Source organism: Polyodon spathula, chromosome 3 (genome assembly GCF_017654505.1).
Source record: "Polyodon spathula isolate WHYD16114869_AA chromosome 3, ASM1765450v1, whole genome shotgun sequence".
Taxonomy (NCBI): domain Eukaryota; kingdom Metazoa; phylum Chordata; class Actinopteri; order Acipenseriformes; family Polyodontidae; genus Polyodon; species Polyodon spathula.
Window position 1 is genome coordinate 61067676 of NC_054536.1, and position 18560 is coordinate 61086235.

Consider the following 18560-nt stretch of genomic DNA (forward strand, 5'->3'; position numbering starts at 1 on the left):
GACTTGTACAGTAGTTGAAGTTGACTGTAATCAATGTCTATATGATTGTATTGGGGGTATGTCTTTCGTATATAGTGTTTTTGATCAAAAACCATTTGTGAGTTTATTTTCTCCCTACATTGGTATATAACATGGATGTCATATTGACCTTCCAGAGGACACAAGCTTTTAAGGAACATGACCCCACATAGCTCAGAGACCCGAGGCTCAGTGGGCGTCCTCCGCTCCCACTTGCCAATCAGTGTCTTTTTACAGTTAGGAACTTGACAGCACATATCTGCAGGTTGCTGGCCTCTAGAGGACAAAGACCAAGACTTGTAGATACTGCAGCCCAGCAAGCAGGTGATTGTTTGTATTTGCTTCTCAGCTGGACATGGTTAAACTGTTTTCGGTACTATTGTGCAGTTCTTCAGATCCCAGTCAAAGCATTCATAGATGCAACTATTTGTTCCCATGCCTCTTTCACATTATTTACCCTGGGTTCTCTGTTTTGTGCCATTATTATTGTCAACCTCCTGCAAAACTATCTAGTCTTGTGTGGTGAATCGTTCCTTTCGTGGTCTGCGAATTGTTAAATTCCACTTCACGCTGCGATGGTGTCTCCTCCATTTTGAATACTAAAAAAACAGCTAGCGCTACTTATTTTTCTCAATTCAACATTGCTGAGTGCCCTGGCGTCAGATCAAACAAAGGGAATGTTACAGACTCACGAATGGGCATCAGATTTCAAACTCCCACTCTGCAGTGATTGGCGTAGCGCAAATATATCATGTCACGCTTGTGCCAGGTGCTAAATTTGATTTAAAAAATCACTCTCTTGGGACAGATCACTCCCTGCAGCACTACGGCAATGACTTTGAGCATTGCCCTTGTGCTTACCCCCATGTTATCAGAACCTGGCCCAATGTATATAAACCCAAAATGGCACGACATAAAAATAATTTAAAAAAAAAAACATGATATTCTGCGATGTTTCATGTTTTTTTTGCGCAATAAGGATTCTTAAAATGACCATATTATTTGGGGTCTACTTATAGCACGGTAAATTTACGTATTTTTCACAGGTAGGTTACGGAATAAAATTAGGATTTCACTGACATTTCACGGACCTGTTTGAACATTAAATAAACCTAAGTAGATGGTATTTCAGAACACTATAAAGACTAACAATAGTGGTACTTGCTTTCTTACCAAAACAGAGTGCTGTCATTTGTTAAAGGCAAGCATGCAGCATCCCCCTGCAGTTTATTTGTCCATACATTGAAATTTCACATTCTGCATCCACTGAATTGGTTGGAAGTTAAGGCAAAGCTTTGCCAAGTTATACAGATGTGGAAATCGATTAGAAACAGCCCAAAAACTCATTTACCCAGGGGCATCTGGCATACTTTAATACAGGCAAATATATGCAGCACGTTCGTTGTCATGTTATTTGTCCCATACAATAACTTATTTTATTAGTACCAAGTCAAAACAAAGAAAACATGCCTATTCAGGTCTAACATTCCAACTGTGAAAAAGTAAGCAGCAGGCTGAAACGAGGTGGCTGTGCTAGATTGTTGTAGTACTGATTTAACAGATTTATACTTTTTGTCTGGCCTGACATTCCAGTTTGGTTTCTGAAAGCTGTTTATTTTATGTTCTGCTCAGCAGCATCTGTAGTAGCCTTTTGTTTAATGTGTGAGTCTGAAACTAAATAGCGATCTATCGTATTTTCTCCAAAGACACATTACAAAATGTGCAAAACAATGACCTCCATCTGCATGTACAGTTTACTTTGGAAATATCTTGACACAATCAATCACCAAAATATACTTTGTTGTCCATTTCTACTATTTTGTAGTATATTCTACTAGACTAGATTTTAGCAAACTAAATCAAAACAATGCAGCACTAACTTTGTCCCACCCCCTACTGCAAGTACAGGTCACAGAAAAGCAGTACAGATGCACTGATAGGCTGATTAATCTTTGTTGTCATTTGAATAGTAAACATGAACATTAACTGCTTTGGAGATTTTTTTTTTGTAAATGTCATTTGACTTTTGTTTGTTTGCTTTTTGCTTAAGTGCAATGCACACAGGATGGCAAAGAAACTAAAAAAGGGTTATCTACAGAAGGAAGATACGTAGTTTGCGTCGCTTGCATTGTGCAGTAGTTCATTTAAACGAGGTTTCTTTTTTTCCTTGCCATACTTGTCCGGTATGCATTGGCCCCTAAAAGAGGTGAATTTCGTGGTGACCCCTCAATTTCACGATTTTCACGAAATCCGTGAAATCGCGAATTCAGTAGACCCCTACATATTATATTACAGGAAAAATGTATAAATGTATAACAGTGGTAAAAGCATAGCAAAGTGTAAGTATTGGCAAGCAGAGAAGAGAGAAGTCTGGAAAATCAACAGGCATGGAGAAAACACAGTAAACTGCAAAATTACTTTTATACGGATAATCTTGCATAAGCTATACGAGGGTACTTGGATGTTATATGAGTCCCATAGATGATACTCACCCCTTAAAAAAAACAAAAAACAACCAGGAATGAATTTAAGAATTATGATAAGCCATAGACCGAGTGCCTCTAACCCACACTATTGTGATATTTCAGCATATCACAAGACACTGGTGTACCAAAGTTCAATTATAAAATGAATTTACCATTGTTACTTACTAACATACTTAGGCACTTACACTTTTGATAATGATTTTCATTGATGTGTCCTTCCTAAAAAAAGAATGTCCAGGTGACTGCTTGCCCTTGTGTGTGTGTGAGGTACTATATTTATTATTTTACAAAAATGAATAATAACTATTGATCCCATGTGTATTTTATCGACTTAAATTTTACTGGAGAATACTTAATTTGATTATTAACAACATTTATTAAAATGTTATTCAAACCCAGCTTGGCAAGAATAAGAATAGCAGTAACTTAAGATCGTATTGAATGATTTGTGAATCTATTTGATGGTCCCACCATTTTTCTCAGCGTCAACATCACTGAATCAAGGTCATTTATGCCCATTGGCTCTAGAAAGTACAGCTATGGCCAACAGTTTTCCATCACTTACAATTTTAGGTTTAAAATAAAAAACTACAGGAACATAATTTAAAAAAACTACAAAATTATATAGCAAAGGTCTACCGGAAGCCATAATAGTAGTACAGTGCTTCACATTGGATTTTAAAATAACAAAAAATTGATTTAAAATTTGTCGGTTTACTACAAAGCGGTATGTAATTAATTCAATATGTTAACAACATTATTCATTAGGTTTAATTTGACTTTATGAAGCAAAATTAACTAATTCTATAGGGTGAAACAAAAATGTTGGTAGGTGGTGTTGTGGGATACACCAAGGACGTAATTAAATAGCAGGTGAGTTTTCAAGCATTTAGTATATGTATTTTCATGGTGAAAGTACAGGACAGAGTAGATTATTAAAATCTCCATACATCATTCTATGATTTGTTTGTTTGTTTGTTCCACTGTGAGAGTTATGATTTTCTTTCATTGAATGTTTATTGTTGCATTTTTTTTTCCTGACTTTTCTGTTTTTATTGACAAACGAGAGGTTTATGGAGGCCCACATTTTCTTCAATTTCCTGATAAACATACTTCTATCAGTAACCATAATAACGTTAGGTTATTACCATAACCCTGGTTCCCTGAAAGAGAATGGCAACCATTACCGAATGGGAAAGAGCCCTCTCTGACCGTCAATAACTGAGCATATATAAAAATGCTGCCCTATCAGGTCCCTACAATGAGGGTGACGTTCCTCCCACCTCCTATTGAAGAGGGATGTCCTCACAGTAACATATCGTCATTTTCTTTCGAAATCAGAGGTCAGCTGGGGACACGACCTCAAAGGGACCTACTTCAGAGAACCAGGGTTATGGTAATAACCTAACGTTCCCTTTCAATTGAATGACAACCATTACTGAATGGGAAACTGTACCAAAGCTGTCGTGGCTCCAGATTACCGACAGTTCGGCAATAGCCACAGAGCCCACATGACGCCTAAGGGCATGCCGCCTGCAACACCCTAGAGCTCAAAGAGGGTCTTGCTCGGTTTGCAACATCAAGGCGGTAAAAACATGCAAATGTCTGACTACCTGTCCATGTAGCAGCATTGCATAACTCATCTAAGGAGGCACCATAAAGGAAAGCCAACGAAGTTGCCTGGCCCCTGGTAGAATGGGCCGTAATGTCCCCCGGTAATGGGGAGTCCGTCCGTTCATACGCCAAGCATATCACATCTGCCACCCAGTGCACTAGAAATTGCTTCGATAGGGCCTGACCTCTAGAGTGGGACCCATAGCAGACAAACAGTTGATTGGACTGTCTCCAAGATGCCATCCTATCCAGGTAACAACGCAGAGCCCGAACCGGGCATAGCGTGTACGACGGTCCTCCTCTGACTCGTGCGGGGAGGTCCTAAACTTTCCAAAACCACTGGTTGGTTAAAATGAAATGAGGATACCACCTTTGGCAAAAAGGATTGATTTTTGTTTAATGTTAGCCGCGAGTCATTTCCCGTAAAAGCCATGCACGTGTCATCAATGGACAGCGCATGAAGCTCACTTACTCATATGGCAGACGTAATGGCTATTAAAAATGCCACCTTCAATGAAACAGGGTGCAGTTCTGCTGATGCCATGGGCTCGAATGGGGAATCCTTAAGGGCCTGCAGTACCAGTTCTAGATCCCACTTGGGGACCATACTTTTCATGGGAGGACAAAGCCTCTGAGCCCCTTTAAGAAATTGCACTGCCAGGAAATCTGCCCCAGGGGACACCGAGTCAATTTTGTCATGGCACACTGATATTGCTGCCAGGTATACCTTCAAAGTGGACGCTGATTTTCCTGCATCAAACAAGTGTTGTAAGAAGGTTAATATCATCTCAATGGGGCAGGTCACAGGATCGTGACCTTCGGCAAGGCACAGGTCTTGGAAAACTTTCCATTTGTATGAGTACTGGGCTGTAGTGCTCGGCACCCTAACAGACTTTAATGTTTCTATTACTGCATCTGGAAAACCTCATCTGAATAGACAGGTCTGTTCAATGGCCAGACCCAGAGTTGGAGCTGGGCTGGGTTTGGGTGCTATAATAGCCCCTCCACTTGGCTCAGGAGGTCCTTGCACAGCAGGAGGTGCCACGGCTGATCCAATAACATGTCGGACAGGAGAGCAAACCAAGGGCGTCTCAGCCATCTGTGTGCAACCAGCAAAACATGTTCTCTCTCCACCCTGATCCTCTCTAGTGTCAGGGGTTATAATGGTAGCGGCAGGATACAATAGCCCTTGTGGCCAGGGGTGAGCTGGCACGTCTACTCCCAGGGGGCCCCCATCTCTCTCCATGGATAACCATAGGGGGCAATGAGTGGACTCGGCTGTGGCAAAGAGGTCGACTCGTTCAGGTCGAAACCTCTCCCAAATCTGTTGAAGGTGGAACCTTGCACCAATACCGTGACCGTGTCCCCGATAGTGGGGAATGTGCCTAGGCCCACTTCTTGTACTGCAGTGTGCAGCAGGGACCCTGCTGTTCTGGAGGCTGAGGGTGCAGACACTGGGTTGGAGCACACCAGTTCCAGGAAGTCCTGGCATAAAGGGAGGGCATGCTGTGGTTTCCCTTTCCCTCCTGTTCTGCCGGCCAGGGAACTTCCGTGGCTGTAGCTGCACACTGCAATAGTGCCCGGAACTCTTCCCTCTGCGACACATGCAGCAAGGGTAGTAAGGAGCCCCCCGCTGTTGTCTGCCCGATGGAAGTGGCTGGGTCCGAGATATCCGATCTGGACGCATGAAGGATAGTTCGTCTGGGCTAGGAGGTCTATGTAATGGGGAAGGGGAATGAGACTGTTGGGGCAGGGACTGCCCGGTGGTAGGGGGCAGTCTGCCCAGTGATTTTAGCAGGGTCTCCAGCATGGTCTGCTGAGCCCTTACAGTATCTGCTAGCTTCGCAAAGCATCGCTCGTCCGAGCTTGGGCGCCTTCTAGGCGACTCTGACGGGGATCGTCTGCACCTGCATGGGGAAGGGTAACCCAAGTGTGCCAAGTGTGTGGGAGAGCTCCTTGGTCACTGTAGCAGGGGGGTCCTAGAGGACCTCTGCAGAGGCCCTTAGTTCTTCTCGAGAACTTCCTACACGGAGAGCTGTCCAACTCACCTGCTAGTGCTTTGGCCACATTTTCTGACCCTAAGCATCTGGTGCAGGACCGGTGCTCGTCCTGCCAGGGCAGCTTCGCCGTGCACTGGTCACACTGGTGGAACCCAGCGGCTCTGAAGAGGTTCTCCGGTGCCGAATCAATCAGTTCTGGGAAAGGCGCCGAGAAGAGCGCTGTCGATGCTGAATGGTCGGTGCCGAGTAAATTAGTGCCGAGGTCGGTGCCGATGCGTAGCACAGTCGGTGCCGGGCTGTAGACGGCTCCGAAGACAGTCAACCGGTGCCGGGATCGGCATCGAGGAGAGCGCTATCGGTGCTGAAAAGTCGGTGCCTTCTGTTCAAGGTCGGTGCCGATGGTAGGAACGGTCGGTGCCAGGCTGTAGGTGGCACCAAAGATATTTAAATCGGTGCCGAGTCAACTAGGGCCGGGTAGGCGCTGTTTTTCTCAACCTCAAAAGTTGGCAGGAAAACCACTGTCAATGCCGGGGTATGCAGCCGATTCATTTGGCGTGGTCGCTAAGGGCAAGCGCAGCCACACTAGGAGAGTCCAAGGCTTGAGAGGGGCGCTAGGCCCAAGCTGTTTTCTTTTCCTCTGGTCGCTGTGACCGATTAAATTGCCATAGAGGATGATGCCGCGAGTCTGCGGAGTCTCCTTACAGCACCACAACAGCTCCCCACACGGTATATCAAACTACACAAGACCTCGTGTAGTGAAAAAGAGTAATGGCCACTCACCAATCTTGCAAGAGGGGTCGAAACCAGCTCTAGTCAGTAAAGGAGGTCGAGACCAACAAATCAGCCAAATACAAATACAAAAGTACAAGAAAACTCGAAGCAATCTGTGACCTGTCTCAGTGAAGTGAGAGAGAAAACAGAGATATGTTACTGTGAAAACGTCCCTCTTCAACAGGAGGTGGGAGGGACTTCCCTCTCACAGCAGAGCCCTGATAGGGCAGCTTTGTTACGTTTGCTGAGTGATTGACGGTCAGAGAGGGCTCTCTCCCATTCGGTAATGGTTGTCATTCAATTGAAAGGGAACCAGAATTAAGAATCTGGTCATTTTTGACATTTTAGATAGCTGGAAATCCATGGTTCCATTTTGCTGCCAGGAAATGAGGAACAGAAAAAAGTGACCTGTATAAGCCAAAAAAGATTTAATTAATTTGACTCTTGCATAGCTTTTCATTAAAATAAAATCTCTTCAAATGGAATTTGATACTTATAATACAAGTCTGACACAGATGCTGCTGGTTCTAATATAAATTTGAAAACAAGTTCCTAGTTGGATTCCAGGGAAAATTTAAAACGGACAAAGCGATCAACTGCGTCCTGTGCTGATTTGCATAATCTTGCCTCCCTTGCCTCTTGAAGTGTGCATGTTTCATAATAATCCAGTATTGCTTCACTCTCTCTGTGATTTATCTGCATGTGTATAGATTTAAACATAACGATGTTATGATAGATACAGCAATGTATTTATGAATACATTAGAAAGAAAGTCAAAATATTTTAGTCTGTGGAAAATTAACATTTAAATATATACTAAAGAGCTGGCCAAGTCAACAGTTGAAAGATCACACCATAACATGAATTTCTGGAATTAGAACCTCAATCACAATGTGCTAGCATTCAGAAGGGCTTAGTGAGGATTTCTGAAACCCAGTTTAAGGCAGCTACCATGGACATTTGTATTAATACACAGAAGTGTTCTAGATGGTGCTTGTGCTTACTAATAAAGGCACTTTGGATGATGTTATGTATCTATGGCAGACAAATAGAACCAAAAATCAGTTCCTGAACTCACAGTCAAAGCACCAAAGAGCCTTATTATAAAACAATAAATAAAAAATACAAAAAAACCACAAGATTTAAGTAATTAAAACCACTTAGATTGCAAACATCATAAAAATACAAGGGGAAGTAAAAAAAAAGAGTCATTTTAATGTAGACAGAGACATACTTACTGCTGTATGTGATGTTAAATCCTCGTCCAGACATTGAATGATCTGCTTGAAACTCTAAACGCAAGATGTGGCTATTACTGGTGAGGTGAGAAGGGACATCTGCACCAGTGAAGGTGCCCAGCACTGATGAATCAAGTAATTCGCCATCTTTCACAGCCAAGAAGTCAAACTGAGACTCCAAGTCAAAGTCATTAAAAGCAAGGTGAATTCGACTCCCTGGTTCAGAGATGATAAGCCAAACGCAATTCAAGTTGTTGCCGTAACCTTCAGGGTAATCTGGTGAAAGAACTGTTCCCATGGGTGCAGTGAAGTTAGATAAACAAGGAACTGCAAGAACAGAACAGGGGAAAGCATTTTCTTTAACAAGTTCTTACACTTTTACTCTTAACAGAAAAATACACAGTTAAAACACAAATATATTGGTATATATGATTAAATTATGGCAAAGTGTTCTTTGCTCAAATCTTCATTAAAATTGGTCAAAAACCTTAAAATAACCCTCAAAGTAGACACATTCCTCATTGCAATATTTTTCAGTATTGAAAAAATGAAAAATAGGTTATGTCACATATTTGTTATGTCAGATATTTGTTCAGGCAGATTCTCTTTTGCATGTTTTGCCTGGTATATTTTATAATCCCAGTGTGAAGAGATTTCATAACAACTCTAAACTATGTTATTCTGCTCTGACTACCTGGTGCTCAAATAACAGAAAACAGGTAGCTAGTATTCATTCTTAAGAGGGTGAAGTTAAATTACGTGCAAGGAAAAAGAGTTTCCCTTGAGACACAAAGGAATTTAGCTGTGGAAAAATCAGCATGAATTTTACTTAAACTGGAAAGTCACAAAGAAAGCAGTTAATTAAATGTTTGAATAATACACTGAATCATTATTCAAACTTAGTAAAAAGGAAAAAACTACACATTTTATTAACTACTGTTAAAAAAATGAATAACTTTTTTTTTTTTTTACTCACAAATGCAGATTGGTATATTTGCTGACCACTGGTTGTTATTTTGGCAAACAATGGACCTCTCTCCAATAAGTTCAAATCCAAACTGACATTCAAATCTTAGACTGTCCCCATTCGAGAATCCATTGCCTTCTCGGATGCCATACAAAGGTGTCCCTGGATTGCCACAACTCTCTTTTTCAATTTCTGTTGGAATAAAAGTAAATTAAAACTCTGAGCATCGTAAACATATTCTATGTACTAACTAAAGATTTAAACAAACTTTTAAAACAGCATGATTCTCACAAAGCCCTTATTGATTTGTTAATAATATTGTTGCTTTTCAAACTATTTTCACTTTCAATGAAACATAATTTCTCTTCCACAGTGCTATAAATGTGAAGGAAGTGCATGTTTCTCTCTTCAGTCATTTCTTATGTTAAAGTTAACCCTGTGAGGTCACATGTTGGTCTAGATTCTAAAAGTTCTTTACTCCAAATGTGTATAATCCCAATCTTGTATGTGTTTTCATGTCTATTTAGACTGACATCTGTGATCGTCTGGGAGCCAGAACACAATATTTTAGTTTTAGTTTTTCAACAGTATATTATTTATTTATGTGGTATCAAAAGAAATCCAAATATCTCAGCAATAATAGATAACATGTATTCTTGACAAATAAGTTGTTGTTATTCTAACCAACAGACATTGTTTTACCATAGCTTTGGTAGCTTTTCTTTGTATACAGGATTTAAAGTTTTGGATCTAAATTTGAGTAGAGCAAAATGATTTGGAAAGATTAACTTCAGCAGCTCCAGTGCCCTGGGACTAAGTTGACGCAAGGCTTCACTGGCTATCCATGTGAAGAGTAGACCAGTAGTAAAATAGATAACTTTTAGGGCTTCATACTGGTCTTCAGCAGACTTTATCATCCCCATCACACACTACATTAGTAACTGCATTTACTTAAACCACAACAATAAATAGGCTATTCATATAATCAACCAGTTATCAGTCTGATGTTTCTTTTTTATTTGCGCTATTTCAAGAAATTATGTGTGTTGTTAAAGTGGGTTATCAGAATAACAGGATGAGTTCAATCATAATGTACCTAAATGACACATGAAAGCATACCATATTGCCAGTAAAATAACATTATTGGCATATTGTGACAAAATGGTTAACAGTGTGCAGGTGCAGGAGTGATGAGGTGCTCAATGAAAGGCAGATAACAAGAATCCAAAGTGCAAGGAGGTTTATTTTTAGAATCCTGGTCTGGTGACCATAAATAATAATCCCAGGCAATAGACAGAAATGTGTATTGCACTGTTCTAAATGAAGACTTCCTCTTAACCCTGGTAATGAATTGTCAGGCCATCCAGTCCAGGTACTCTGTTCCTCTTACTTAGCGCCTTCACAGGTCAGGAGGGAGATTTACCACCAAGAATCATTCTATTTCTGTAACACATAGCTAGAAAACAATTGCAACAGCAAGACAGACTAAACAAATTACAGTATTACAAAGAATCTAATAGAAAAGAGCTGCAGTTCTGCACTATATAAACTGTTAAAATGAAGTACCACTCCAGAGGCTCAAGGTTACAACTTTCTATGTCCCATTATTTGATTTGGCACTGACAAATGGCTTCAGTTTTCACAAGCAAGTAAGCAACAGAACTGCTGTGTTTGCCTAATCCACAAACCTTTGAAAAGCTGATGGCCTGATGAGCCAATACAAAGCTATTTTACTGTAAACCCAAATTAACATATTACCTCAAGTCACAATTATTGAGTACTAATAAATAGTTTTAGCTTTGTCTTTAAGAATACTATCACACATCTTTAATTTAGATAACTTGACTGCACTACAGTAAATCCACATAATCCAGTTGTGTATTCTTGTAGAGAGCTCAATAATAGAACATTTTTCCTACAGAAATGTTTAAGCCTAAACCTGTGCACAGGACAGGAAAAATGGGGTAAAAATGCAACCCACATACACAACTTAAACCATTCCGTAGTGCATAAACATTGTTTTTTTTATTTTCTTTAATCTTGCTGAAAATATGACTGCTTATGGCACAAGCACAATACGGTAACGCCTATTCAAGATTTCATTCTAAATATTGGAAGACAGGAAAAACGAAATCATAAAGTTTATATTTATAGAGCAATTTAGCTTTTCTTTGAAACAATCAGTGTGGTGCTTAAAAAAGGATGTGGAAAATATTAACCTACAGCTGACAGGACAGTGCTTCTCACATTTTGCTAAATTTTGGGGTAAAAAATATATACAGTTGCTATAGTTATTTAATTGGAATGACTGGCTATGGTTACAGCGACTGTTGGCACCCACTGTAGAACATTCTTTTTCTTATTTTTTCATGTCATCATACCATCACCATACTATAACTTTTAGATTTTAGAAACCCTAGTTCTAAACATGGAACATCTAACAGGGGTAGTGCCGGTTTAGTTCAATGGACATTGTTCTGTTGGGTTATTATTCATCAAATTCCTGAAATTATGAAAAATAACTTCTGTCTTTATGTGAAGGCAAAATCTTAGGTGTCAATAGAATGCTTATTAACAATATCATGTTGTATTAAAAAAAAATTTTTTTTTGTTACCAATTACTTTGAATATATATATATAATATAGATATATAATATAATATATATTATATATCGATATATATATATTATATATATATATATATATGGACGGAAAGGGCACAGTTGGTACTTTGTCAAATTTAAAAACCAAGCGGTATGCAGTTTCTGTGATCCACCAGGCGTGTTTATTATATACAGATAAGTATTTTTGTGCAAGTCCCGCCACCAGGTGTTTTCCTGTTTCAATCTCCCTTGTTGCCAAAGCCCTATTTATGGCGACCTCTAGGGGTGAGCGGTAGAACAGTGGTGTCTTCCTGAAGGTCCAGGTGATGGTTTTCTAGGCAGCCACAAGGTTGCAGTGAAGGCTCCCAGAAACAGCCAAAGGTAAGTATTTATAACAACCAAAGTAGTTTGTTGTATAGTTGCCTCTTTTCGTTGCGTTTTCCCTGGTAATTGTCTTTTTGATTCTTTCCACAGCTACCATCACTCACTTCAAGTGAGATTCAAAACAGTCAATATGCCACTCCTGTGTCGTGTCTTTCTTTGCCTAAATAGCCAAAACATTCGAAAATTTTTATGACAGCTTATTTTACGCTCTGCCCTAAAACACTTTCAAACCATGGCTGTGTTGCCGACAATGACAATCTCAATAGTGAGGTTCAGAGTGGTATTCACATTGCCTTTCTTGGTAAGAAGCTGGGTTAGTGCTTTCTCCTCTACTCCTCCGCAGTATATAGCAGTCCCTCTGTGTTGTTCTTGAATTCCATTCCACTCCAGGTTGACTCAGCTGGAGTCTTTGTTTGATTCGTTGTTTGCTTCGTCTGTTATTCTGGTTTCCCTTTTCAGTTGTTTTTGGTTAGCTTGACACACTTGCTAACGGCAAACGCAAAATACAAACAACTCAACAAACTTGTTGTTTTAACTACTTCAATAACTCTAATCACATGCTTTCTGAAACTAGAAAACCTATTCATTATTTTTTTTTGTTTTGTTCGGTATCAAAGAAAAGTCTTCAGCACTCACATCACATGCCTACTGAATGATGTCGACGTAGTTTATTTTCATTGGTTAATTTGCCTTGCTACGGTGCGTACAACACTACTGTTGGATGATAATGACAGGTGACTGAAATCTGAGCCTGATCCATTTTATACAGCCAAACCTCATGATCCGACTCCAGTGAAATAAAACTCCATTCCTTTTTTTTTTTTTAAATCATGTTAATACAATGTGCTACTCCTCTCACTGTCTGAAGTGCTTAGAACGAGATTTTTTTTAAGTCAGTTTCGTAAAAATGATGCAGCGTACATTTATAATTTTAAATATGTTTAACCCTTTGCAGTCCATTTGTTCAGTGCTTATCAGGCACGTCAGGTCCAATTTATTTTCATACGTGCTGATTATTTTACACACGTTGTTTAAAACAGGTTTAAAAAGCACTGAATTGCAAAAGCACACTCAGTACTATATCTCCAGACAAGCCCCACGCCTTGTTCGCTCTATTTTTTACATACCCCTTTATAGACGTGCATACTGATAAATCCTCTTGATCACTCGTTTTATCACCAAACTCCTCAATAATGCAATCCAAGTCATTATTTTATTACTATAACATCTCAAAAGGCTCTTCAAATGTCTGTGATATTCTTTGAGCGCTGGATGCAGAAGCAGCTATCTCCTTTGTTTATGTCCATGTTATCTACTGTATGTGGTGCATGGGGCTATCAGATACGCCTTTTTTTCGGCTTCATTCGGCTCCTATCGGTCTCACTCGGCCATTGAAAGGTTTTCTCAGCTTTTTCTGGATAAAAAAATGACCAAAGACCTGTGCTTTACGTCTTTTTGATGACGTCGGTTGGGGTTGGGGGTTGATAAATTGAGATCCTTATGGGATACATCTGATCCACACTGCTTATGTCTCTGGGCAAGACAGCTCAAACTGCTCTTTTAGGTTTTGGAAAATTAATTTGCACGGTTACTTTGGAGATTTTTGTAATATGCTTTACTATATCTCTCTGGGTTTTACAATGCTTATCTGTGCTTTACTATGCTTTCACTATTCTTTATTACACTTTGCCATGCTTTGGTAAATGTTTATAAAAGGTAAGATTGGGGTTAGTATATCAGTGCCAATACACTATTCTAGTAATAGCAGGTATTGTATCAGTATGATATACTGTAACAATCTGAAATCTCCTGGTCGTACAAGGCAATGACATCACAACAATGCTGAATAAAATAGGTTTCCACAATACATTACATAAAAAAGATAGAGTAGCTAGAACTATAAAAACATACATGTGTCATTTCTTTTTAAACTTGACTAATATGATGTGAGATAAAGTCAACTGAGATTATGTGTTAAACATCAATTGTTAATTTTAAATGACTATGTCCAGTATTAATGATACATTCACATCTGTTTGAATCAAATTGAATGGCTACAAGTTGAATTATTAAAAATATAGCAATGTCCTTTCTACCTCAATGGACTGCAGCTAATAGAGGACCTATTTCACATGTCTTCTCATAACATAATACTGTACCTTTGAAGTGTGATTAAAATCATAACCAGATTTATTCACTGATCAACATGTAATTGAGTATATTTCTTATAAAACATTAATATATCACAGGTGGTACTAATTTAAACTGAATAGGAATAAAACAAATATTGTTTGATTCACAAGTAAACAAAATAATATGCTGAATATGCTGAAAAAAGTTATGAATGATGAGAACAACAATATATACTTATTCTACCATAGTAAGTAACTATATGCACTGTACATTCCAATCTTTTTCACAGTACCTAACCATACCATGTGTTATTGTGTAAATAATTAGGCCTACATTTATTTTGGCATATAAAGATGACTAAAATAATACACAGTGAAGTGTACAGTAGTTTCACTGAAAGATCTTTAAAATGGAATATGAATAATTATTGAATACTTCCAAACGGACAACATATTTTCCTTAATGTCAACATGAAAGATATGTATTATCTTTTGATAGAAGTTTGAAAAAATGTAAACTTAAAAAAAGTTAATATATTTACATTCAATATGAATGCTCTTAAAAAGTGCAGATTGTAATATATTGTAATCTGAGTCACTGAAAGAAACTTTTAATACAATTCTTCATGGTATCTCAAGGTACTAGTAAGACAACTTCAGTATATTACAGTAGTAAAACATTTTACAATTAAAGTACTTCAAATATCACTTAATGAGCAATCTTGTTTTTTTTTTAAACCTGAAGCCTGAAGTAATTTACAATAATTTAGCAGATTATGTAAATTATTTCATTGTTCTGTTTCAGAAGGCCACATCTGAGACATGCTTAGACTTTATAAGCAATTGTCTCATAAATCATTTAACTGTAAATTTAAGTGTAAATGTAAAGTGTACAAGTAAAAACAAGTGTGTACGATTAATGAGATCAGGGGCACTTTACTAGTTTACCAAGTGGTGATTTGTTCATTATTACTCATATTTTAATCACGACAACATACTATTAATCATATTCTTAGCTGTGCTATGTACTGTATATGCTGTGGTGCACTACACTTGTTCAACAAATAATATCATATGCTAAATCATGCTAGACATTTTTCAATGGCAAGTTGTTTTTTAATGTTCAATGTTAAATAATGTAAACCAGAATTGTTATTTATTTTTTATATTATCATTGTTATTATTGCCTTTTTGCATTGTGACAGGATTGATAAGTCTATTTAATGCAGAGGACAGTTGGTTTAGCAGAATTCCACGTGCAAGTGGCAGACATTGCAACCAATTAGCTTGTTGGGAGCTCCCTAGAATTTCTCCTGTATCATCAGCAGTCTGACCCAGACCAATGTGATCTTAACTAAGGTGCTGTTCCACTCGAATGTGACAGTGAGTGAAGTGAAGCAGCATAAGAGACATCTGTGGGTGCTCTCTAGTGTGCCGAACCAGCTGAGTGATGTGTATTGAATTCCCCTTTGATGAAAGCTCAAAAGGATGATCTCCTGAAGCACAGAGGCTGCATTAATTGCCAATTCTTTAGCAGTCCAGAATTTGGGACATTTTATTTGAGTGGTTTAAATCTCATCTGCTATTGTGGATTTAATACATACTACACAGCTTCAATGTGGCAGCTTTGTGCTAGATGGTTCCTGCCACATTTTTACCTTTACGATAAGTTGTAAATGAAATATGGACAGATTTACATTCATATTAGCATGAGCTGCATGGTTTGAAGATCTTACTATACTGGAAATGGTAGATTTGTATGTGAGTTTTGACACAGATGTAATTAGCACATAATATCAAAATGAGAATAAAAAAAGGTTAAGGTGTTACAGTATGTTGCATCTGGCATATAAACTGACCAAAAGGAGTACATATTGCATTTTAAGTTGAGATTTGCACAAGTAAATAGATGTATTAGAGTCTTTGGGTGAACTGTACAGAGACTCTCGCTTCTAAGCGGATTCAAAATCATCGGGCCCTACGCCAAGAACATTTTTCTAAGACGGCGTGTTAAAAAAATAAAAAAATATATATATATATATATATATATATATATATATATATATATATATATATATATATATATAGCAATTGTCTTTGTCTTAAATAACATTTTCCACTTTCAGTAGTGTAGAAGTAGGATGTCTATCATAATTTTCAATTAAAGTGTAAATACATTTAAAATATTTATATTGCATTTTATATAATGTTTGTGACAGAGTCCTTGTACCTTGTTTATGCTGTAAATAAAGTTTATTGTTGATATGTGCTAATATTGAATTCCTTTCCTGTTTAATGTCCTGACAGGAGTGTTCTGTAGAGTTCCCATGTTGTTATGTCTGCTTAGATATAGCCATTTCTGCAAAAAAGATTACTCTGGGCTTATTGAAGAAATGAGGCGTGGAAGATAATTGACAATTGCCAATTGAATCCTGTGCATCACTACTATTTACTAAAGTGTGCCATATACCTCAATTGCACCCCCAGATCCCATTCTAATGCAAGTTCACACTAATTGGAACCTCTGATTAATGAACTAAACTACCAGTACCACTGAAACTAAAACATTCACCAGTACGCTACATACTTAAACGCAGCCCTGTTGTTACATTAGTTTAGTGTGGCTACACCACAGATACAGTATCTCTATGGGCTACACCTTCCAGAAATGTCATGCTCCTATACTAAACTATGTCCATGAAGTGATGTTACTGGCTAGCGCCATTGTCGTAAAACACTGATAGTAGCGTGTTCACAGCTTGTGAGAGACATGTGTTGCAGTGCTAGCTGTGGAACAATAAAACTCTACATTGCATTCATTTATTTGCATTTAACTGATTCCTGCATTTTCATATCCATATAATAGCTTGGAATACTGGCAATGAATCAGGTACAAGTTTGGCATAATCCTTGTTTTATGAGAGAACGCTTTCCAATAGCTGTGCTTAATCCAGCTGGATGCTTTATGAGATCCACTAGAGGGAATACAGCTCCTTGTTAACAAACGTAATGGTAACAAGAAGCAAGTTGTAAAGTTATTGCTGTGTTCTGTATGCATCATTGTTTTGCAATTTTTTTCCAAGACGTCAGATTGAATAAGAAACATTTTTATCAGACTTTAAATGTTTACAGTTGTCTCTCCTAATCTTCTTTATGGGTAACATTTGTATCTACTCCTTAAACTCTGAAGGACTTATACACTGAGGGACATTCTATGTGGCTGTACCTGAATCACTTACATTCATTAGGGAAACTGACACACAATTCATCACTCTAATGTTAATTCATTATGAAACCTAATGCTGAGGGATACAATCAAAGATATCACAAATGTAGCTCATAATAAATTAAGATAATTCATGTTTGAAAGATGAAAACCTGTTAGGTTATATAATCTGAGCAAGTACTGCTAAAAGTAACTGATTGTGTAATGCTTTCTTGATAGAGCTCAATGTATGTCATTCATTTTCAATCCTTGGTCATAGAAAGAAGAATTATTTAATCCGCCTATTAACAATTTTCCTAATACTCACGGTAATATTCTTTGTCAGATTCACTGTACTGACTGAAAGAAACACCATCCTTGACACTACATTAATTAGCAACAGGGATAACATCTTACAAAATATTTCATACATGCTGTTATCAGGAGCACAATGTCAACATTTTTCAAGAGATGGCAGTGCTTAATAACAGTAAAAAAATGGGGGGGGGGGGGGGGGGGGGCATTAAAACAGCAACAGATGAAGGTAGCCAAACATAGCACAAAATAAATGACTTAGAACTAAATTAACTAAACTGACTTGTTTTTATCTAGATATACACATATATACATCAAGTAAACACATTGAAACAATGAAAAATGTAATGTAGCAAACGTATTATAAATGCAGTGAAAGTCAACTAAGATATATAACAAATTTAAAACGTTCAGAGGGTGTAGTGTGATAAATACCTACGTCACCTGAAAATGAAGTACACAAGGTAGCGCTATAGCACTATGCAAATGTACTCATGCAGATTTTACTTGCTGCATCTCTTGGGATAGCAGGCCTACAATTTTGTGAATGACAGACATTTGTATGAATACACTCAATAAATAGAAATTCTGGCAAAAGTATCAAATATGCTTCATGTGCTATCTACACATTCAAATTGTGATGAGCTCCCTCTACCAGTACATGGTGGTGATGTGTTCAGCACATCAGCAAATAAAAATACTAGTAGTAGGAACACGGCACACAGTTCAGGAATTGCAATGTCTATTGCATTGCCATAAGTCACTCGTCTAGCTTTTGCAAACACTAAATATACCTTACTGTACTGTACACATGCCTTAATAACACA

At 38.1% G+C, this 18560-nt stretch overlaps 1 protein-coding gene across 1 annotated transcript in view; it reads right to left on the reverse strand.

Moving 5' to 3' along the window:
* LOC121313274 (CUB and sushi domain-containing protein 3) overlaps nt 1-18560 on the reverse strand; it is a 514488-nt gene that overhangs the window by 181221 nt on the left and 314707 nt on the right. The window contains exons 13-14 of the mRNA XM_041245642.1: nt 9104-9286; nt 8128-8454 (exon numbers count right to left, since the gene is read on the reverse strand). Coding sequence (XP_041101576.1) covers nt 8128-8454; nt 9104-9286 — 510 coding nt within the window. The remainder of the gene's footprint in view (nt 1-8127; nt 8455-9103; nt 9287-18560) is intronic.